The sequence below is a fragment of the Podarcis bocagei genome, assembly GCF_964188305.1.
Source record: "Podarcis bocagei genome assembly, chromosome: 7".
In the NCBI taxonomy this organism is placed as follows: domain Eukaryota; kingdom Metazoa; phylum Chordata; class Lepidosauria; order Squamata; family Lacertidae; genus Podarcis; species Podarcis bocagei.
Genome location: NC_138132.1, coordinates 1,143,120 through 1,165,240, shown reverse-complemented (window position 1 = coordinate 1,165,240; position 22,121 = coordinate 1,143,120). Strand labels below are relative to the sequence as shown.

At 47.5% G+C, this 22,121-nt stretch overlaps 2 protein-coding genes across 2 annotated transcripts in view; both read right to left on the bottom strand.

Moving 5' to 3' along the window:
- Positions 1 to 6,527, bottom strand: part of LOC308590292 (uncharacterized protein) — a 35,751-nt gene extending 29,224 nt beyond the window's left edge. Inside the window, exons 1-5 of the mRNA XM_081200205.1 lie at positions 6,440 to 6,527; positions 3,431 to 3,925; positions 2,701 to 2,782; positions 978 to 1,060; positions 529 to 655 (exon numbers count right to left, since the gene is read on the bottom strand). Of these exons, the coding sequence (XP_081056331.1) occupies positions 529 to 655; positions 978 to 1,060; positions 2,701 to 2,782; positions 3,431 to 3,844 (706 nt within the window). The 5' untranslated portion in view covers positions 3,845 to 3,925; positions 6,440 to 6,527. The remainder of the gene's footprint in view (positions 1 to 528; positions 656 to 977; positions 1,061 to 2,700; positions 2,783 to 3,430; positions 3,926 to 6,439) is intronic.
- Positions 6,528 to 12,849: 6,322 nt separating this feature from the next.
- Positions 12,850 to 20,502, bottom strand: LOC308591473 (zinc finger protein 213-like; the record flags this gene model as incomplete). Its single annotated transcript, XM_081202238.1, has 6 exons — positions 18,995 to 20,502; positions 18,283 to 18,364; positions 16,201 to 16,283; positions 15,749 to 15,875; positions 13,994 to 14,179; positions 12,850 to 12,956 (listed from the first exon to the last, which is right to left on the bottom strand). The coding sequence occupies exons 1-6, from the start codon at positions 19,394 to 19,396 to the stop codon at positions 12,850 to 12,852; spliced, it is 987 nt and encodes a 328-aa protein (XP_081058364.1). The 5' UTR covers positions 19,397 to 20,502.
- Positions 20,503 to 22,121: the final 1,619 nt, after the last annotated feature.

Here is a 22,121-nt window from a genome sequence, read left to right as displayed (position 1 = left end):
GAAATAACTATGCAACTTTTAGAGGACTTCTGAAGGCACGTCTGTATTGGGAAGTTTTTGGTGTTTGATGTTTTATTATGTTTTTCTATTTGTTGGAAGTTGCCCAGAGTGGCTGGGGCCACCCAGTCAGATGGGCAGGGTAAAAATAATAAAATTATCATTATTATTACTACAGGGTTCACTGCCTGAGATTCAAAAAGCCTGGCTCTTTTCTGGGATGGAGTTTGTTTGGTTCAGTCGTGGAATCTGTCAAGCAACTCTTTGGTCAAAAATCACTCTGAATCCTACATTTAAGAAGGCCTGGGCAGTTCAGACAGCCCGATCATGGTTTTAAACGGCAGAACTGGAGGAAGAATATTCACAGGGAAAACAATCAATAGCCATCCATCCAAGGTTTCCTGTGGGAGTGTTAGCATCCCAGGTGCTGTGGGTGGCGCTGTTGAGCCCCATTGAAATATCAGAGGTTCGTCACATAGAGAGATGTCTTGAATTACAAAACAGATAGGATGATCCAATAGGGAGCCTTACCGAAAGAGTCCAAGATCCCACGATTTTCCTCCATGACTTCCTTATGGAGAGCTCTCTGGTCAGGATCCAGCAACGCCCACTCCTCATCAGTGAAATGGACAGCCACATCTTCAAAGCACACTGGACCCTAACAGAACAGGAAAAAGGCTGTCCTCTTAGAGAACATTCACTTGGCTCTGTTGTTTTCTACAGCGGCCAGACCCCTCTCTGCCTTCCTCATCCCTCTCTCCTGCTGCAGCTTCTGCCTGGGAGTCTGGGCTGCTCTCTGCCACAGACTCCCTCTGCTCCCTGAGCCCTCTTCCCTCTCCAGCTTTAGACCCCTCCTCCTCCTCCTCCTCCTCCCAGTCGGCTCCCTCTTCTCTGGCTCCTCCCACCATTCCTCTGCATCCAACTGTGTCCAGCCAGTCTGCATCCAAGCAGTCCTTCCCCACAAGGCTCCTTCCCCCTACCTGATCTGGGTCCACAGCTGCTGCCTCCCCTCCACCACCATGAAAAGATGAAGGAGCAGGTCTTGGTGGCATCATTCCGTCACCTGGGAGAGACCAAGGTAAGTGGAAACCGTGAGCGCCTGCTTCTCTCAGAGGTGAAACAGTGCATCTCTAAGTACAGATGGGGCTTGTCCAAGTCTCCCCTGCTAGCTTCCGGTTCCGCTCTGCTTTAATGGAGACAGCGGGAGATCGTTGGCAATGGAAAAACAAGGATGACTGAGGGTAATTCTCCTTGCAAGTTTCCCCCAGGGACAGGGGGGAACGGGCTTCACTCCCAGTTTGTCTCGGTACCAGGCTCCGGCTCCGGCATGGATTGCGGGAGGCAGGGAGGCGCTGAGTGCAAAAGCCCTTGGCCTGCCAAAAACCCTCCTTCGCTGCCATTAAGAAGCAGAGGTTCTCCTGTCAATCAGAGCTCAATTTGGACTAATGTACAGGCGTTGCTGGAAGAGATGAGATCATAAACTGCGGAATTAAACCAGCTGCAAGGTCTTTAAGGTTTGAATTTGAGAATAAACTTTGGTGCAAAAGATGGTGGGTGGAGGGAGGGGAGCCTATGGCTTCTTTATATCAAGTTTTCTTCTCTACACTAATGAATTGGCAGCCTGAGATTGAATACTAGTTCAAAATATCTATGTACAGGTGAGCAGGGATGAAACTGGATTACAGATATGGAATCTAACATCAAATGGAACTGTGTGTGTAAAAACAAAAAGGAAAAAGGGAGGGAAGCTCTATTTTGCAAAATGTTTACGATGGAAAATTAGAGGTGACTCTTCCCCATCCTTTATAATATACAGACTGAACTGAATAATGCTAAAAGGACTTGGAATTTAATTTAATTGGATAAATGCACATTTATCTTCGGCCAGACAGAGGGATGTAAGGAATCTGAAAGTTGTGTAGGAGCTGATAAGGTTCATTACTGAGTCAATTGCAGTTCTGACCGATCCCTCTCCTTCCCAGGCAGAGAAGAAAAATGGCAAAAACTGATTATTTATTGGGACAGTGTGATTTTTGAAGCTGCTGTTAAAGTTGCCAAACAACGAAGCACAGGACAGAGTGATGGAGAATTTCTGAAACCAAAATGGGATATTAGCTCCGTCCAAGGAATGATGGAGAACAGCAACAACCAGGAAAAGATAGACAGAACATTTTACAAGGACAGGAAAAAAAATCACGAACAGAAAGATTGCCACACATGGGAAGAGTAAGGATACAGCTGGAGTGTCTCACTTGAAGTTTTATATATTATTTGTATAAAGGATTCTTATCTTGACAGGAGGGTAATTGAACATAATAAGATTTTGGAATGCAGAAATCAAGAAAATCATCAAACCATCAATTTTAGCATGGTAATATAGGGGGGCACCTATATTATATAATTTGATATCTTAAAGATTGGTATTACTAATTGTATTGTAATTTCGCATTGTTATAATGAGGCCATTATTGAACTGTAATTGTAAATTAATCAAATTACTATCGTAAATGTCTCCCCTGCTGAGTACATTTGGACATTTGTACCCATTTCATATAATCGTTGTGGAAAAATACATCTCCCCCCCCCCCCCCCGAGCTCTGGGCTCCAGGTGTCTTCCCCCAAAAGATGCAAAGAACTCAGAGATTAGTTTCAAAACCAAGAGAATGTGACAAAACGGGGGAGAAAACACTCCTTCCTCCTTACCCAGAGGCCTCACTCTGGCGTCCAACGGAGTCTTCTCTGCCTCAGAAGAATCAAGACCCATTTCTGCCAAAAAATCCTTCCTCTGAAAGAGCAACAAGGATTCAAAACAGAGAATGGGGAGAAGGGTTAGAGAAGGAATGGCAGAGGCAAGCGCTTTCGGGGGACAGAGGTGAAAGCTGCTTCCTGCTTCTGCTAGACTGGTGTCTGGGGTTGGCTGCCAGGACCATGAAACATTGGTCCTCAAGGATCTTCACTGGCTCCCAGAACGTTTCCCAGCACAATTCAAAGCCCTAAACGGCCTCAAAGGCCCAGTATACCCAAAGGAGCGTCTCCATGAACTGAGGTCCAGTTCCGAGGGTCTTCTGCTGATTCCCTCACTGTGATAAGTGAAGTTACAGGGAACCAGGCAGAAGACCTTCTCCACAGTGGCCCCCACCCTGGGGAATGCCATCCCATCAGGTGATAAGGAGATAAAAAACTGTGTAACTTTTAGAAGACATCTGATGTCATCTTATGCTTTTATATGTGCTGGGAGGCACCCAGCCACATGGGTGTCATAAATAATAATAATAATAATAATAATAATAATAATAATAATAATAATAATAATAATAATAATAATAATAATTAGATGCTTTCCAAAAAAGGATGGGCCATTAGGAAATGATTTGGGAATACTCTCCCTCCTCTTAGGAGCCCCTTGGGAGATCCAGAGGAAAGTCTCTCTCACCTGCTGCTCTGCCTGCTTCCTCTCCTCTGCCTGACTCAGGAGGAAACCTTCGGCCAGGGCCACCGCCTGGGAACTGGTCTCCGCTCCGCATTCCCTCACCCAGATCTCCATCTCCTCTGGAAGGACAGCCAGGAACTGCTCCAAGATCACCAGGTCCAACATCTCAGCTTTCGTGTGCCTTTCTGGCTTCAGCCACTGATGGTCAAGATGGTAGAACTGGCTGCAAACCTCTCGGGGTCCTTTGGCCTCCTGGTAGCAGAACTGCCTGAGCTGCTGGCTCTGCACCTCTGAGCAAGGGGTGTCCTCCTCACCCAGGATCTTCTGCATGGAGTTTTCCCAGGATCCCCCACTGCTCCCCGTTTCCATGGCATGGCCTCTTCCTGCTTCAGGGCCAGCTGAGTCTTGCTCATCCATCTGGGCTTTCCGGAAATCTCCAGAAGATCGGAAGGAGCCCCTTGGTCCTCTGCCAAGTTCTACTGCAAGGTGCAGCAAATCCTATGAATCAAACACATTCTTCTATTATAATATCAAAGCACAGCCAAGAGAAGAAGAATGTTCTCTGAGGAAGCGTGGGGAGAGGAGGAGGAGGAAGAAGTCATAACTGTGAGTGACAAGTGAGTGTAATCTGGAGCCAAGGCAACAGTGGGGGTCCCTCCCCACCCCACTGCATAGTCCAGAACTTCACCCCAACCCAGCCACATCTGCTTGGGTGGCTTGGTGGGCAGCACGGCCCATGTCTAGCTCCAGCCACCGTCCCTTAGGGACTTCCTGCTCTGGATCCGAGGGGACGGTGGCAACGCCCTCTGGGTGGAACTGCCCTGGAAGACGCCTCGGAAACTGGACCCAAATGCAGCGGTTGGGTTCTCAACTGGGTTCCCTCTTTTACTAATGGCATTTCTATCCCACCTTTTCTCCAACAGGCTCCAGGTGCTGTCAGGAACTGGACCCAAGAGGAATGCTGGAGACCCCCTTCCCTCCTCCTGAACCTTCCCGAGAAGAGGAGGACAGTATAGATTGACAACAGTGGTTTGCAGAAGGTCATAGTTCAGAGGCTGCAGAGGGGAGAAGCTGGGAAATATTGGGAGAGCAGAAGGAGGAAGAAGCAGCACCAGGGGAGAGACAGCTGACAGACTCTGTGTCTTCAGAAAGCATTCCTGACCCTCCTTCTCCCAGGATCCAGCATGCATTGAGAGTAGGAGAACAGGAAGCACAGAGGGAGAAAGCACAGATCAGCCGACGCAGGGATGACGTAGAAGAGGAGAGACAGAGGGGTGGGACTTTACTCAGAACAACGCCATTACTGCAATGGAGAGGCGCTGTTCAAAGTCTCTCTCTGTAAATATTGAATAAAGGACTCAGCAGGAACTCTTCTTGTTATCGACTTCTTGGCTGGCCACTGGGGGAGGGATGGGATTCCCTGAAGCCTGACAGGTGGCATCTACCCCTCCTCATTGAAGACCCACGAAAATCCTTTGGCATACATGTAGTTCCTGTTTTAAAATACCTGCATTGGTTGCCAGTTCATTTCTGGGCCTAAGTTCATCAACAGACCAACACTTTATATTGTTTAGTTGGCAATGGAAGAGGAGAAAGGCCCACGACTCACCCTTAATCGAAGCTCAACCACAAGGGCTTGGCCATGTGGAATGCTCTCTCTTCACTCTGTTCTGTTTCCCCTTTATTTTTGGTCGCGTTCAAACCAATTCATTAACCCAAAAGTCATAGAATCATAGAATCATAGAATCATAGAGTTGGAAGAGACCACAAGGGCCATCGAGTCCAACCCCCTGCCAAGCAGGAAACACCATCAGAGCACTCCTGACATATGGTTGTCAAGCCTCTGCTTAAAGACCTCCAAAGTAGGAGACTCCACCACACTCCTTGGCAGCAAATTCCACTGTCAAACAGCTCTTACTGTCAGGAAGTTCTTCCTAATGTTTAGGTGGAATCTTCTTTCTTGTAGTTTGGATCCATTGCTCCGTGTCCGCTTCTCTGGAGCAGCAGAAAACAACCTTTCTCCCTCCTCTATGTGACATCCTCTATGTGTCATACGCTGACCGCTGACAATGAACCTGATGTCGCAAATTTATTATGCTGCTTATGTGATATACAAATGGCATGAGAAGACTTGCTTTATTTAATTCTATTCTTTATTATACCTATGATCCTTCTTTATAAAACCCAATAAAAAGTTATTCAAAAAACAAGAGGAAGCAACACACACACACACAGACACACACAGACACACAGACACAGACACACACACACACACACACACACACACAGGCTCCATCTGTGTGGCATCTGATATGTTAGCAGGCTTTAAATTAATCAGCAGAAAACGAAAAGGTTAGCAAAGAATATGAGAGGAGAAGACCAGAAGGTTTTGGGGGAGGAAACAGGGTTTCAAACTGAAAACTAAATATTTGTGTGTTACTGTGACAAATACCAATTTATGTTGTTTCAAAATAATTATGTGCTGAAATTAAAGCGTATGTCAAGATGGGGGATGCAAAAATATTTCTCTCATTTTTTATGGCAGGGAAAATGCCAAGTGAAAATTAAAGTATTGCCAGATGCCAAGGGAAGCGAAGTAGGACGTGACCCTCCTTTCTGTCTGGGCGCTTCTTTAGATTCCTTGCTTTTATCTTGGATAAAAAGATATTGGGGGGGGGGTATTGGATGCCCACTTTCGCCCATCTCCTTTCAAACCTGAACAAGATCTCTTGCAAGAAAGGAAAATAAGGGGAGATAAAAGAAAGGGAGGTCCCCCCCCCGGAAGCGGAGTTGGCGAAGGAGACCCCGTCCAGCTGCCCCCTCGAGCCTGAAAACTCCCGGGAAGCCGGGCCAAGAGACCCTCCCTTTCGGGCCCCCCCTCCCTCCTCCCTGTCCGGGGCTGGGGGGGGGCGGGGGGCGGGTCCCCGGCAAGGCTCCTCCCTCCCTCTTCCGCCCCCTCCCCCTCCCGGGCCTGGTCCGGGGCAGGAGGAAGAGGAAAGGCCGTGATTGTACCTCAGCGTCGCGGGGCAGGGAGTTCCGCAGGCTTCCCCCGAGAGGAGCCCGGCCGGCGAAGGCGAGGCCGGAAGGGACGTCAGAGGGGAGGAGGAGGAGGAGGAGCGGCCCGCCTTCCTTTCCTGTCCTCTCTAGGAAGCCAGCTCGGCGCCCCTTAACCCTTCACTCTCCCGGCGGAGCCATCAGGGGCGTCGCGCAGGCGCAGAGCTGCTCCCTCTGAGGGGAAGAGGCCGCACTTGGGCCCGCAAGGGGGGAGGGGGGGGTCTTGGGGGGGCAGATGGGGGACCCGGGGTGTCTCTCTTGGGGGCTCCTGGGGGGGCTGCGGGGCAGAGCCGTGTCCCAGCAAGAGGGGGTCCGGGGGGGCCTGGGGGTCCGGGAAGAAGGAGCACTGGGCGCGTGGGAAGGGGGAACCCGTGTCCCGGAGGAGGAGCCCCTCTCTCTGCCTGGGGCTGCGAAGGGGCGGGGGAGCGGGGAGCCTTCCAGGGGGGGCGCAGGGGCCAGATGGGGGACCCGGGGTGTCTCTCTTGGGGGCTCCTGGGGGGGGGCTGCGGGGCAGAGCCGTGTCCCAGCAAGAGGGGGTCCGGGGGGGCCTGGGAGGAAGGAGCACTGGGCGCGTGTGCGTGGGAAGGGGGAACCCGTGTCCCGGAGGAGGAGCCCCTCTCTCTGCCTGGGGCTGCGGGAGAGAACCATGTCTCTGGCCCCTGGAGCCCCTGGAGAAAAAAGGGGGCTGGAAATGCCACGGACAACGAAATCACTCAGCGTCCCCTGAATATCAAGCAGCAGGAAAGGACCACACAAAAAGTCCACAGATGAAGTTTTATTCAAACCCGGAAGAGAAAAAAGCAGCACTAAGTGCAGTGTCTCAAAGATGCAGCGTGACATCTTTACCTTAGAAAAAGTAATTAAACGTAACAATCGGCAAAGAGGCAGTTAAATGGACTTTTTCAGTGGCAAGGGGGACAAGGAAGCCCATCACAGCAGGCCTGCGGTGCTAAAAACCAGGAGAAGAGATTTCTGTACATCTCAAGAGCAACAAGAATGTATTCCTTCCCCCCCTTTGCTTGAGAAGTAAAACTCTGCAAGGGTTTGGCTCCAGGGTCCCTTGAGAGAGAGTTGGTTCCGAGGAAGGAAAAGGGGGTCCTGCAAGGAGAGGATGAGGGGAAGACCCCCTTTTCTAGGGGTGGGGGAGAGGGATTGGCCTCCCGGGTCAAGAGAGCACCTTGTATCCTGGCACTGAAAAGACACCCCCCCCTCACACACACACTTTGTGGCATCTCCTTTTGGCAAAGGGTCAAAACATAGTTCCAACTTGAAAACCACCTCCAGGACCAGGCACCCTCAATGGGCTTTGGACTACAACTCCCAACCGGGCCTGCCAGCAGAAGGCAGGGGGGATGGAAACAGCCATCCAAAAGGTCCAGCCAGCTCCAGAGGCGACCCAAGGCTGCTCTCCAACGGGGCGTTGCTCCAGGCATCTGAGTTGCCCAGTTCAAGGGAGCTGGCGGGGTTCTTGAATTGCAGGGGTTGGACTAGATGAGCCTGGAGTGTCCTCTTCCAGGATTCCTCTTCTGGCTGCCAATGCCACGGCTGGAATGTCTCCCAAAACTGCCCCCCCTTCACAAGGAGCTCCCCCCCCCCCCGTGTCTTAAACTATCCTTTGACTGGCAACCATCTCCAATCTCCTTCCTGGACAATCCCAACCAAAGATGCATTAGATTCTCTGAAATCTACTCAGGAGTCCTGTAGTGATTTCATGATCTTTTTTGCAGCTTGTAAAACAGTGATTTAATTGCCCCCCAAACCTCAGGCTTTTATCTACATTATTTACACAATGAGTCCCGTCTGATTGGCTGATTCTGCTTCCCTCCTGGAGCCTGATTGGTCTTTTCCTGCAAGTCAATCAGTTGTTGCATTCTAGGATCCTACTAGCCTTTTCTTCTAGGATCCAAGCTTAGTACATAACATTCTCCTTCCTCCATGTCCCCAATTCCTAAATAGGCTTTATTTCAAAACAGGGTGGGGGGTAGAGATGGCTTAGTCTTCCAAACAACCCTTTATCCATTAGATAGTAGACAAGCTTCCTAGTGCAAGGAGAGGAAAGCAGATCTCTGAGCCCAGCCTGGCCCCCCACCAAATTCTGCCTGCATGCCTTGAGGCCCCAAGATGGGCGAAGGAAGGCCTAGGGGGCAGCTGCTGGCTGGGACTTTGATTGGGGCAGAGTGGGGGCACAGGGAGAGGGAGACAGGAAGACCGGCCATGGGGTGGCACTGGGGGGATTTATTCACACTGGTTTTTTACCCAAAAACCACCACCCCCGGCTGTGAGGAGGGTGGCGCCTCTTCCATGAATTCCTCTTCCACTCCCAGCCACTCCGCTCAAACCTTTGCTAAAATCCTGCTCTCCTCCCTCCTCTTAATCTCAGAAGCTGGGCTTTCTGTCTCATCTCAAGAACCGCCAAAGCGCCCGCAATTGCCTCTTATCTCCCACCCAAACCGTCCACATCAATCCTAAGCGTCTCCTGTTCTGATTTCCATTTTTTTGTCTTCTTTTCCAGCTTTTCACACTTCTCCTCCCTTCATTTCATGGAGATATCTAGTGCTTCTGTTTTCTTTGCCAGTGTCTCTGCTTTAGTGGTCAAATTTGTCACCATTTCTATCAATTTGGGCTAATAGCTTCTCCAAAATTTCCTTCATCTCTTTAGTCAGATCCCGTTTCCTGCATTTTTCCTACTGTCCCTCTTCCTTCTAGCTTGATACCCAACACACATAAGCTGTCTAACATAAAATCCAATTTTTCAAATTAAGATTCGAATTAAAACAAATAAACCAAATAATTACTGCATTTAAAAGGACGGATACAGGGACTTCCGGGTTGGCGCCTCCGGCTATGGCGGAGCTCCTCCGTTCGGGAGGAACTTGCTCCGTGAAAAACACGGTCTGACCGCCACGGCGAAGGTGGAGACCCATTGAAATCACAAGTGGGAGAAGCTTGTGAACCTGGGATTCGGCTGGCACCTTTTGCGCCTCCCCTACTAGCGGGGAAACCGTTTTGGGGATCCGGAGCGACGTGGGGTGAGTGGCGCGGTACTTTGAATCGACTGCCTATTTCACGGAGTGAAGCCACATTGCTGTTGCCGGAGAGCGCTGACTTTTTCCTGTGGACAATTGGATTTTAAACAACTACCCGGGAGTAGAATGGAAAATTGGACTTTTAAATACCTTAATTTGGCACTGAAGCGGGAAGGTCATAAACAGGAAGTCCGCTTTCCGGTTTTGTAAATAGACTGAAGCAAAGACATTACAAGTTAAAGCCTTTGAAAGCTTTTGGCAAAGGATTAAATTTCCATCGGTTTAAAATACAAAACCCCCCTTGGAAGCAGGAGAAGAGGGGGAAATTTTGGACCTAGTGAGCCTCCAGGAGAGAGTGAAAAATCAAATTACCACTGCTCTGAACCTGGGAACAGGCTGCCAGATGACGTTTGGAGAGAGTGCATTGACAGAACGGATTTGACAGCTAGCTAAATAAGAGTAAGATACTGTTTCCATTGTCCTCCTCTGCGTTTAAAAAAGAGGAAAAGAAACTGAAAATTGAAACTATCTTTAATGCTTGAGTTATGCCTGAACGAACTGATACAAGTGGAGACTGTTTCCCTCTAGAGGGAGCTGTTGAAACTGTTACAGGAGTGTAACTGGGGGATTTCCAGCTGCAGATAAGGATTCTGAGAACCAGAGATTGACCTTGGACCATTAAAAAATGTTGACAGAAGAGGCCATTGTGACTGTTTTATGTAAGATAAGCTGTTCGCTGGGACAGCTTCACAAGAAGATGGATGACATGACTTTCAAAGTTGATAATTTGGAACAGAAAGTGACTAATTTGAGTCAAAAAGCGAACACCAACACAGAAATAATTCAGGACTTGGTACAGGAATCCATTTTGGCAGGACAAATGGTGGAGGAGAAGGAAAAAGCTGCTGTTGTTGAACATAAAGTAATACAAATGGGATCCGTGGCTTTACAGAAGCAAATTGAGGACTATAAGTTGAGGCCTTTTATAATTGAATCTAGGAAAAGTCAGACTTTGAGAAATGGATCCCAGCTGGGATTAAAGAAGGAAAGTTGGAAAGAGTCCTCTATGCAGGGATTAACTGACTTTTGGGACATGGACTCAGGCCTGGAGGAGATTGAAGTTTTGGGGGCCTTTGGATTTGGAGGAATCTTGAAATATGCCCTGAAATACTTTATGGACTGTAGCCTCAACTATGGAAATTTGGCTGATCAGTTCAGAAGGAAGAAAAGGATTGACAGGTTGGAGTTTCCCCGAGATTTGCTCTTTAGCATTAAAGAAAATGAAGAAGACCTGCAGAAGGGACTTGGAAAAGACTTAAGAGCCTCGGACATAAGATCACCAGGTTGATGGACTTTATGGAGTTGACGGAAAGGACTGGCAGAATCCGAAACCAGGGAGAGGAGATGGTGGAAGAAGATTGGAAAATTTAAAGTTTATATATAGACATATGGTAAAACTAATGAGTGATAGAAAAATGGTGGAATGATTTTTTATGGGCTTAGCAGAAATGTTATAAGGAGTTAAGCATATATAAGTATTTTAGTTTTAATGGAAAATAAGGTTAAAAAATATGTTATTTACAATATGATAGAAAATGGAGAAAGATGGAAAGGATTTGCTGAAACAATTAATAGAAGTGGAATACAAAAAGGGAGGTGAGAGGAGGTCGAGGAAACAAGGGAATGAAAGATAGAGTATGGAAAAGGGATGGTGTATGTTTTTAAATTGTTCTTGTTTTCTTTTATTTAGGGTTAAGGTTAAGGAGTGGGGTTTGTTTAGTTTAGCTTAATGTGTTTAGTTTTGAGTTTAGGTTGTGTTTTGCATTGTTTATATACTGTACTGTATTCCCCCCCTCCTTTTTGCTTTCCTCCTTTTTCTTTTTTTCTGTTTTTCTCTTCCCTTTTTGTAATCTGTAAAAGTAATAAATATTATTTTAAAATAAATAAATAAAAGGACGGATACAAATAGAAATGGTTTCCTCTAGAGGGAGCTTTTGAAACTGTTGCAGGAGTGGAGCTGGGGAATTTTCCAGCTGCAGAGATTAAAGAGTGTGAGAACAAGAGTTTGACCTTGGACAAGAATGTCTACAGAAGAAGCCTTAGTGATTGCATTTTGCAAGATAAATGTTTTATTGGAACAGCTTCATGAGAAGATGGATGTGATGACTATTAAAATTGACAATTTGGGACAAAAAATGACTGATTTGGGACAAGAAGTGAATATCTATACAGAAACTACTCAGGAATCGATTCAGGAATCCACTTCGACATGGCAAGTTGTGGAGAAGACGAGGGAGAAAGTTGTTGTAGAACCTCAAGTAATACAAGTGGAGAGAGCCCCAGTCTTACAGAGACAATTTGATGAATATAAGCTGTTGCCTTCTATGACTGAATTCAGAGAAAGCCAGTTGAAACACGTCCTGAAATATCTTTTGGACTCTAGTTTTGACTATGGAGAATGGGCTGACCTGACGAGAAGAAATAAAGACATTGTTAGGTTGGAGCTTCCCCGAGATCTACTCCTCAGTGTCAAAGGAAGGAAATTAAGAATAAGATCAGCAGAAGATGAAGTAAAGTGCATGTAAAAATATGAAGAAGATCTGCAGAAGGGACATGGAAAAGAGTTAAGAGCTCGGACGGAAGATCACCAGGTTGATGGACCATATGGAATTGATAGAAAGGACTGGCAGAATCCGAGACCAGGGAGAAGGGACGGTGGAAGAAGATTGGAAAAAAAGTTTAAAATTTATTTATAGAAACATTGTAAAATTAATGAGTGTTAGAAAAATGTTGGAATGAAATTACATGGCTTTAGTACAAATGTTATAAGGAGTTAAGTACAAATAAGTTTTAGGGTATTAATGGTAAGATAAGGTTAAAATAAATTATGACAATTATATGACAGAAAATAGTGAAAGATTGAAAGGATTTGCTGAAATAATTAATAATTAGAACACAAAAAAGGGAGGTGTGAGGAGGTCGATGAAACAAGTTAATGAAAGACAAAGATATGGAAATATTGGATGTGTTTTTAATTGTTTTTGCTTTTGCTTTGATGTATTGTGTCTTTTGTTGTTTCTTTTTTATGTATAGTAATGTATTGATTTCTATTGTTTATTTTTCTCTCTTTCCTTTTTCTGTAATCTTTAAACTTTTAATAAATATTATTTTTTTAAAAAAAGTCCTTTTAAGAGCTACAACTGTATTTTTTTAAGAGAACTTTAAAAAGGAGACTTTCATAAATCCCTCCGATCACACTCTTGGCATTGATATGATTCCTCCCCTGTTTGTATTCTTTGATGAAATGAGATTTCCTTTTTGACTGAATCTCTTTCCACATTCCTAACACTGATAGGATTCCTCGACTGTGTGTAATTTTTGATGGGCAGTGAGACCTACTTTCCTGGTGAAGCTCTTTCCACATTCCAGGCACTGAAAGGGGTTTTCTCCTGTGTGAATTCTTTGATGGGAAGTCAGACTTTCTTTCCTGGTGAAGCTCTTTCCACATTCCACGCACTGATAGGTTTTCCCCCTGTATGAATTCTACGATGGGAAGTGAGAGTATAGCTGTGACTGAAGCTCTTTCCACACACCAAGCACTGATAGGGTTTCGCTTTTGTATGAATTCTTTGATGGGAAGTGAAACTGTGCTTTCTAACGAAGCTCTTTCCACATTCCAGGCACTGATACGGTTTCTCCCCTTTATGATTTCTTTGATGAACAGTGAGACTCTCTTTCCTGGTGAAGCTCTTTCCACATTCCAGGCACTGATAGGGGTTTTCCCCTGTATGAATCCTTTGATGGGAAGTGAGATTGCGGCTGTTACGGAAGCTCTTTCCACATTCCACACACTGATAGGGTTTCTCCCCTGTATGAATTCTTTGATGGGAAGTGAAACTGCTTTTTTGACTGAAGCTCTTTCCACATTCCAAGCACTGATATGGTTTCTCCCCTTTATGATTTCTCTGATGAACAGTTAGACTTTCTTTCCTGGTGAAGCTCTTTCCACATTCCACACACTGATAGGGTTTGTCCCCTGTATGGATCATTTGATGGGAAGTGAGATTGGCACTCCGAGTGAAGCTCTTTCCACATTCCAAGCACTGATAGGGTTTCTCCCCTGTATGAATCATTTGGTGGGAAGTGAGCTTGGCCCTCTCACTGAAGCTCTTTCCACATTCCAAGCACTGATAGGGTTTCTCCCCTGTATGAATCCTTTGATGGAAAGTGAGCTTAGCCCTCTGATTGAATCTCTTTCCACAATCTAAGCAGTGATATGGTTTCTCCCCTGTATGAATTCTTTGATGTGCAGTGAGATGGGAGCTGTGATTGAAGCTCTTTCCACATTCCACGCACTGATAGGGTTTCTCTCCTGTATGAATTCTATAATGGGTAGTGAGATTGTGGCTGTGACAGAAGCTCTTTCCACACTCCAAGCAGTGATAGGGTTTCTCTTTTGTATGAATTCTTTGATGGGCAGCGAAACTCTGTTTCCAGGTGAAGCTCTTTCCACATTCCAAGCACTGATAGGGTTTCTTCTCAAGTGGATTTCTTTGATGGGAGCTCTGACTGAAGGCCTCTCCACAGTCTGAATCCTGATATGGCTCCTTCACTGTGTGGATTTCATTGTGGTCTCCCTTGTTCTTCATTTCCAATTCATCACCACCTGAAACTAAGAGGCAAACGGATTAGAGTCTTGGGAAGAAGTGCAGTCCCAAATTACAGAACACTGCTAATTAATGCTTGGGACAGGGGAAGAACTGCTAAGTTGTTCAGTATGCAGTAATAAATCTAAACAAATTTTAAGGGCTGGAGAAATATTTGGGAACATTGACTCTGGACTGACTTGGTCATAGTCAGCTGCCTTGTGGTGGGCGATGTAAGAGCAGGGGAATAAAAATGGCAAACGTGAACTTCTTGTCATGTGACAAAGACACATGAGAGCAGAAGCAGCAAAGCAGGCTGGGAAGTGCTGGGACTGCACAATCATTTGGGCCTACTAAAGTTATTCAGGCCTAACTGCTAACTGTTGAGTCACTCTGACATGTGACTTAGCAGCCAGTTTCTCTGTGTGTTCTCTGAAAGATTTCCGTCAGAGTCAGTGTGCCTCAGTTGTGAGCAGAGTCAGTATGGAATCTCAGTCAACCTGTTTGGAACCATGTTGTTTATAGAATCATAGAATCATAGAGTTGGAAGAGACCACAAGGGCCATCGAGTCCAACCCCCTCCCAAGCAGGAAACACCATCAGAGCACTCCTGACATATGGTTGTCAAGCCTCCGCTTAAAGACCTCCAAAGTAGGAGACTCCACCACACTCATTGGCAGCAAATTCCACTGTCGAACAGCTCTTACTGTCAGGAAGTTCTTCCTAATGTTTAGGTGGAATCTTCTTTCTTGTAGTTTGGATCCATTGCTCCGTGTCCGCTTCTCTGGAGCAGCAGAAAACAACCTTTCTCCCTCCTCTATGTGACATCCTTTTATATATTGGAACATGGCTATCATATCACCCCTTAACCTCCTCTTCTCCAGGCTAAACATGCCCAGCTCCCTTAGCCGTTCCTCATAAGGCATCGTTTCCAGGCCTTTGACCATTTTGGTTGCCCTCCTCTGGACACGTTCCAGTTTGTCAGTGTCCTTCTTGAACTGTGGTGCCCAGAACTGGACACAGTACTCCAGGTGAGGTCTGACCAGAGCAGAATACAGTGGCACTATTACTTCCCTTGATCTAGATGTTATACTCCTATTGATGCAGCCCAGAATTGCATTGGCTGTCAGATGGGCAGGGTAAAAATAATAAAATTATCATTATTGTTACTACAGGGTTCACTGCCTGAGATTCAAAAAGCCTGGCTCTGTTTTGGGATGGAGTTTGTTTGGTTCAGTCGTGGAATCTGTGCCATCTCCAATGTCAAGCGACTCTTTGGTCAACCAGAGAGAGACAGAAGCAAGAACAAAAGCAGGAAACTTGACTGAAGCTACTTCAACATCCCAAATCACTCTGAATCCTACATTTAAGAAGGCCTGGGCAGTTCAGACAGCCTGATCGTGGTTTTAAACGACAGAACTGGAGGAAGAATATTCACAGGGAAAAGAATCAATAGCCATCCATCCAAGGTTTGCTGTGGGAGTGTTAACATCTCAGGTGCTGTGGGTGGCGCTGTTGAGCCCCATCGAAGTTCGTCACATAGAGAGATGTCTTGAATTACAAAACAGATAGGATGAGCCAATAGGGAGCCTTACCGAGAAAGTCCAAGATCCCACGATTCTCCTCCATGACTTCCTTATGGAGAGCTCTCTGGTCAGGATCCAGCAACGCCCACTCCTCGTCTGTGAAATGGACAGCCACATCTTCAAAGCACACTGGACCCTAACAGAACAGGAAAAAGGCTGTCCTCTTAGAGAACATGCACTTGGCTCTGCTGTTTTCTACAGCGGCCAGACCCCTCTCTGCCTTCCTCATCCCTCCTCTCTCCTGCTGCAGCTTCTGCCTCGGAGTCTGGGCTGCTCTCTGCCACAGACTCCCTCTGCTCCCTGAGCCCTCTTCCCTCTCCAGCTTTAGACCCCTCCTTCTCCTCCTCCTCCTCCCAGTCGGCTCCCTCTTCTCTGGCTCCTCCCACCATTCCTCTGCATCCAACTGTGTCCAGCCAGTCTGAATCCAAGCAGTCCTTCCCCACAAGGCTCCTTCCCCCTACCTGATCTGGGTCCACAGCTGCTGCCTCCCCTCCACCACCATGAAAAGATGAAGCAGCAGGTCTTGGTGGCATCATTCCGTCACCTGGGAGAGACCAAGGTAAGTGGAAACCGTGAGCGCCTGCTTCTCTCAGAGGTGAAACAGTGCATCTCTCAGTACAGATGGGGCTTCGTCCAAGTCTCCCCTGCTAGCTTCCGGTTCCGCTCTGCTTTAATGGAGGCAGCGGGAGATCGTTGGCAATGGAAAAACAAGGATGACTGAGGGTAATTCTCCTTGCAAGTTTCCCCCAGGAACAGGGGGGAACGGGCTTCACTCCCAATTTGTCTTGGTACCAGGCTCCGGCTCCGGCATGGATTGCGGGAGGCAGGGAGGCGCTGAGTGCAAAAGCCCTTCGCCTGCCAAAAACCCTCCTTCGCCGCCATTAAGAAGCAGAGGTTCTCCTGTCAATTAGAGCTCAATTTGGACTAATGTACAGGCGTTGCTGGAAGAGATGAGATCATAAACTGCGGATTTAAACCAGCTGCAAGGTCTTTAAGGTTTGAATTTGGGAATAAACTTCATTTGGTGCAAAAGACAGTGAGTGGGGGGAGGGGAGCCTATGGCTTCTTTATATAAAGTTTTCTTCTCTGCATTTATGATTTGGCAGTCCGCCATTGGATACTAGTTCAAAATATCTATGTACAGGTGAGCAGGGATGAAACTGGATTGCAGATATGGAATATAACATCAAATGGAACTGTGTGTGTAAAAACAAAAAGGAAAAAGGGAGGGAAGCTCTATTTTACAAAATGTTTACGATGGAAAATTAGAGGTGACTCTTCCCCATCCTTTATAATATACAGACTGAACTGAATAATGCTAAAAGGACGTGGAACTTAATTGGATAAATGTGCATTTATCTTCGGCCAGACAGAGGGATGTAAGGAATCTGAAAGTTGTGAGGGAGCTGATAAGGTTCATTACTGAGTCATTTGCAATTTTGACTGATCCCTCTCCTTCCCAGGCGGAGAAGAAAAATGGCGAAAACTTATTATTTATTGGCACAGTGTGATTTTTGCAGCTGCTGTTAAAGTTGACGAACAACGAAGCACAGGACAGAGCGATGGAGAATTTCTGAAACCACAATGGGATATTAGCTCCGCCCAAGGAATAATGGAGAACAGCAACAACCAGGAAAAGATAAAATATTTTACAAGAAAGGAAAAAACATCACGAACAGGAAGATTGCCACACATGGGAAGAGTAAGGATATCGCTGGAGTGCCTCACTTGTAGTTTTATATATTATTTGTATAAAGGATTCTTATCTTGACAGGGGGGTAATTGAAAATAATAAGATTTTGGAATGCAGAAATCAAGAAAATCATCAAACCATCAGTTTTAGCATGCGGGGGATGGGTGGGCCACCTATATTATATACCGTATTTTTCGCTCTATAACACGCACCAGACCATAACACGCACGTAGTTTTTAGAGGAGGAAAACAAGAAAAAAATATTCTAAACGAAATAGTGGATATATGATTTTTGTGGTTCATGCTGTGGCCACAGACATGTGATCTGACAGTGAGTTTGGAGTAGCCCAATGCAAAAATCCTGAGGATCCATGTGGATCCATGCTTTGTAACCACGGAGGAGGGAAGGAAGGGGAACCATGGATCCTCTGCTCACGACTGCAGCAGATCCCCTCCGCCACCCGCAGGCATTCGCTCCATAACACGCACAGACATTTCCCCTTACTTTCTAGGAGGAAAAAAGTGAGTGTTATGGTGCAAAAAATACGGTAATTTGATATTTAAAAATTGGTATTACTAATTGTATTGTAATTTCGCATTGTTATAATGAGGCCATTAATGAACTGTAATTTTAAACTAATCAAATTACTATTGGAAACGTCTCCCCTGCTGAGTACATCTGGACATTTGTACCCATTTCATATAATAGTTGTGCAAAAATACATCTCCCCCCCCCCCCGAGCTCTGGGCTCCAGGTGACTTCCCCCAAAAGATGCAAAGAACTCAGAGATTAGTTTCAAAACCAAGAGAATGTGACAAAACGGGGGAGAAAACACTCCTTCCTCCTTACCTAGAGGCCTCACTCTGGCGTCCAGCGGAGTCTTCTCTGCCTCAGAAGAATCAAGACCCATTTCTGCCAAAAGATCCTTCCTCTGAAAGAGCAACAAGGATTCAAAACAGAGAATGGGGAGAAGGGTTAGAGAAGGAATGGCAGAGGCAAGCGCTTTCGGGGGACAGAGGTGAAAGCTGCTTCCTGCTTCTGCTAGACTGGTGTCTGGGGTTGGCTGCCAGGACCATATAACATTGGTCCTCAAGGATCTTCACTGGCTCCCAGAACGTTTCCCAGCACAATTCAAAGCCCTAAATGGCCTCAAAGGCCCAGTATACCCAAAGGAGCGTCTCCATGAACTGAGATCCAGTTCCGAGGGTCTTCTGCTGATTCCCTCACTGTGATAAGTGAAGTTACAGGGAACCAGGCAGAAGACCTTCTCCACAGTGGCCCCCACCCTGGGGAATGCCCTCCCATCAGGTGAGAAGGAGATAAGAAAATGCATAACTTTTAGAAGACATCTGATGTCTTCTTATGCTTTTATATGTGCTGGAAGGCACCCAGCCACATGGGTGTGGTATTAATAAGAAGAAGAAGAAGAGGAAGAAGGAGAAGGAGAAGATCTCTTCCTAGATGCTTTCCAAAAAAGGATGGGCCATTAGGAAATGATTTGGGAATACTCTCCCTCCTCTTTGGAGCCCCTTGGGAGCATCCAGAGGAAAGTCTCTCTCACCTGCTGCTCTGCCTGCTTCCTCTCCTCTGCCTGACTCAGGAGGAAACCTTCGGCCAGGGCCACCGCCTGGGAACTGGTCTCCGCTCCGCATTCCCTCACCCAGCTCTCCATCTCCTCTGGAAGGACAGCCAGGAACTGCTCCAAGATCACCAGGTCCAACATCTGAGCTTTCGTGTGCCTTTCTGGCTTCAGCCACTGGTGGCAAAAGTGGTAGAGTTGGCTGCAAACCTCTCGGGGTCCTTTGGCCTCCTGTCTGAGTTGCTGATTCTTCACAGCTGAGCAAAGGGTGTCCTCCTCATCCAGGATCTTCTGCATGGGGTTTTCCCAGAATCCCCCACTGCTCCCAGTTTCCAGGGCGTGGCCTCTTCCTGCTTCAGGGCCAGCTGAGTCTTGCTCATCCATCTGGGCTTTCCGGAAATCTCCAGAAGATCGGAAGGAGCCCCTTGGTCCTCTGCCAAGTTCTAATGCAAGGTGCAGCAAATCCTATGAATCAAACACATCCTTCTATTATAAGATCAAAGCACAGCCAAGAGAAGAAGAATGTTCCCTGAGGAAGCGTGGGGAGAGGAGGAGGAGGAAGAAGTCATAACTGTGAATGACAAGTGAGTGTAATCTGGAGCCAAGGCAACAGTGGGGGTCCCTCCCAACCCCACTTCATAGTCCAGAGCTTCGCCCCAAGCCAGCCATATCTGCTTGGGTGGCTTGGTGAGCAGCAGGGCCCATGTCTAGCTCCAGCCACCGTCCCTTGGGGACTTCCTGCTCTGGATCCGAGGGGACGGTGGCAAGGCCCTCTGGGTGGAACTGCCCTGGAAGACGCCTCGGAAACTGGCCCCAAATGCAGCGGTTGGGTTCTCAACTGGATTCCTTGTTTTACTAATGGCATTTCTATCCCACCTTTTCTCCAACAGGCTCCAGGTGGTGTCTGGGACTGGACCCAAGAGGAATGCTGGAGACCCCTTTCCCTCCTCCTGAACCTTCCCGAGAAGAGGAGGACAGTATAGATTGACAACAGTGGTTTGCAGAAGGTCATAGTTCAGAGGCTGCAGAGGGGAGAAGCTGGGAAATATTGCGAGAGCAGCAGGAGGAAGCAGCAGCAGCACCAGGGAAGAGACAGCTGACAGACTCTGTGTCTTCAGAAAGCATTCCTGACCCTCCTTCTCCCAGGATCCAGCATGCATTGAGAGTAGGAGAACAGGAAGCTCAGAGGCAGAAAGCACAGATCAGCGGACGCAGGGATGACGTAGAAGAGGAGAGACAGAGGGGTGGGACTTTACTCAGAACAACGCCATTACTGCAATGGAGAGGCGCTGTTCAAAGTCTCTCTCTGTAAGTATTGAATAAAGGACTCGGCAGGAACTCTTCTTGTTATTGACTTCTTGGCTGGCCACTGGGGGAGGGATGGGATTCCCTGAAGCCTGACAGGTGGCATCTACCCCTCCTCATTGAAGACCCACGAAAATCCTTTGGCATACATGTAGTTCCTGTTTTAAAATACCTGCATTGGTTGCCAGTTCGTTTCTGGGCCTAAGTTCATCAACAGACCAAGACTTTATATTGTTTAGTTGGCAATGGAAGAGGAGAAAGGCCCACGACTCTCCCTTAATCGAAGCTCAACCACAAGGGCTTGGCCATGTGGAATGCTCTCTCTTCACTCTGTTCTGTTTCCCCTTTATTTTTGGTCGCGTTCAAACCAATTCATTAACCCAAAAGTCATACGCTGACCGCTGACAATGAACCTGATGTCGCAAATTTATTATGCTGCTTATGTGATATACAAATGGCATGAGAAGACTTGCTTTATTTAATTCTATTCTTTATTATACCTATGATCCTTCTGTATAAAACCCAATAAAAAGTTATTCAAAAAACAAGAGGAAGCAACACACACACACACAGACACACACAGACACACAGACACACAGACACACACAGACACACACACACACACACAGGCTCCATCTGTGTGGCATCTGATATGTTAGCAGGCTTTAAATTAATCACCAGAAAACGAAAAGGTTAGCAAAGAATATGAGAGGAGAAGACCAGAAGGTTTTGGGGGAGGAAACAGGGTTTCAAACTGAAAACTAAATATTTGTGTGTTACTGTGACAAATACCAATTGATGTTGTTTCAAAATAATTATGTGCTGAAATTAAAGCATATGTCAAGATGGGGGATGCAGAAATATTTCTCTCCTTTTTTATGGCAGGGAAAATGCCAAGCTAAAATTAAGGTTATTGCAAGATGCCAAGGGAAGCGAAGTAGGACGTGACCCTCCTTTCTGTTTGGGCGCTTCTTTAGATTCCTTGCTTTTATCCTGGATAAAAAGATATGGGGGGGGGGGTATTGGATGCCCACTTTCGCCCATCTCCTTTCAAACCTGAACAAGATCTCTTGCCAGAAAGGAAAATAAGGGGAGATAAAAGAAAGGGAGCCCCCCCCCGGAAGGAGACCCCGTCCAGCTGCCCCCTCGAGCCTGGAAACTCCCGGGAAGCCGGGCCAAGAGACCCTCCCTTTCGGCCCCCCCCCTCCCTGCTCCCTGCTCCCTGTCCGGGGCTCGGGGGGGGGCGGGGGGCGGGTCCCCGGCAAGGCTCCTCCCTCCCTCTTCCGCCCCCTCCCCCTCCCGGGCCTGGTCCGGGGCAGGAGGAAGAGGAAAGGCCGTGACTTTACCTCAGCGTCGCGGGGCAGGGAGTTCCACAGGCTTCCCCCGAGAGGAGCCCGGCCGGCGAAGGCGAGGCCGGAAGGGACGTCAGAGGGGAGGAGGAGGAGGAGCGGCCCGCCTTCCTTTCCTGTCCTCTCTAGGAAGCCAGCTCGACGCCCCTTAACCCTTCTCTCTCCCGGCGTCGCGCAGGCGCAGGGCTCCTCCATCCGAGGGGAAGAGGCCGCACTTGGGCCCGCCTGGCCCCGGAATGGGGGGTTCCTTGGTGGGGCCTGGGAGGGTGCGGGGCCCCCGGCCGAGAGGAGGGGCGCCTGGGCGGGAAGAAGCCGGGCTGTGCGCGTGTGCGTGGGAAGGGGGAACCCGTGTCCCGGAGGAGGAGCCCCTCTCTCTGCCTGGGGCTGCGGGGCTGCGAAGGGGCGTCTAGGCGGGGGAGAGGGGGTCCTGGGGGGCCAGATGGGGGACCCGGGGT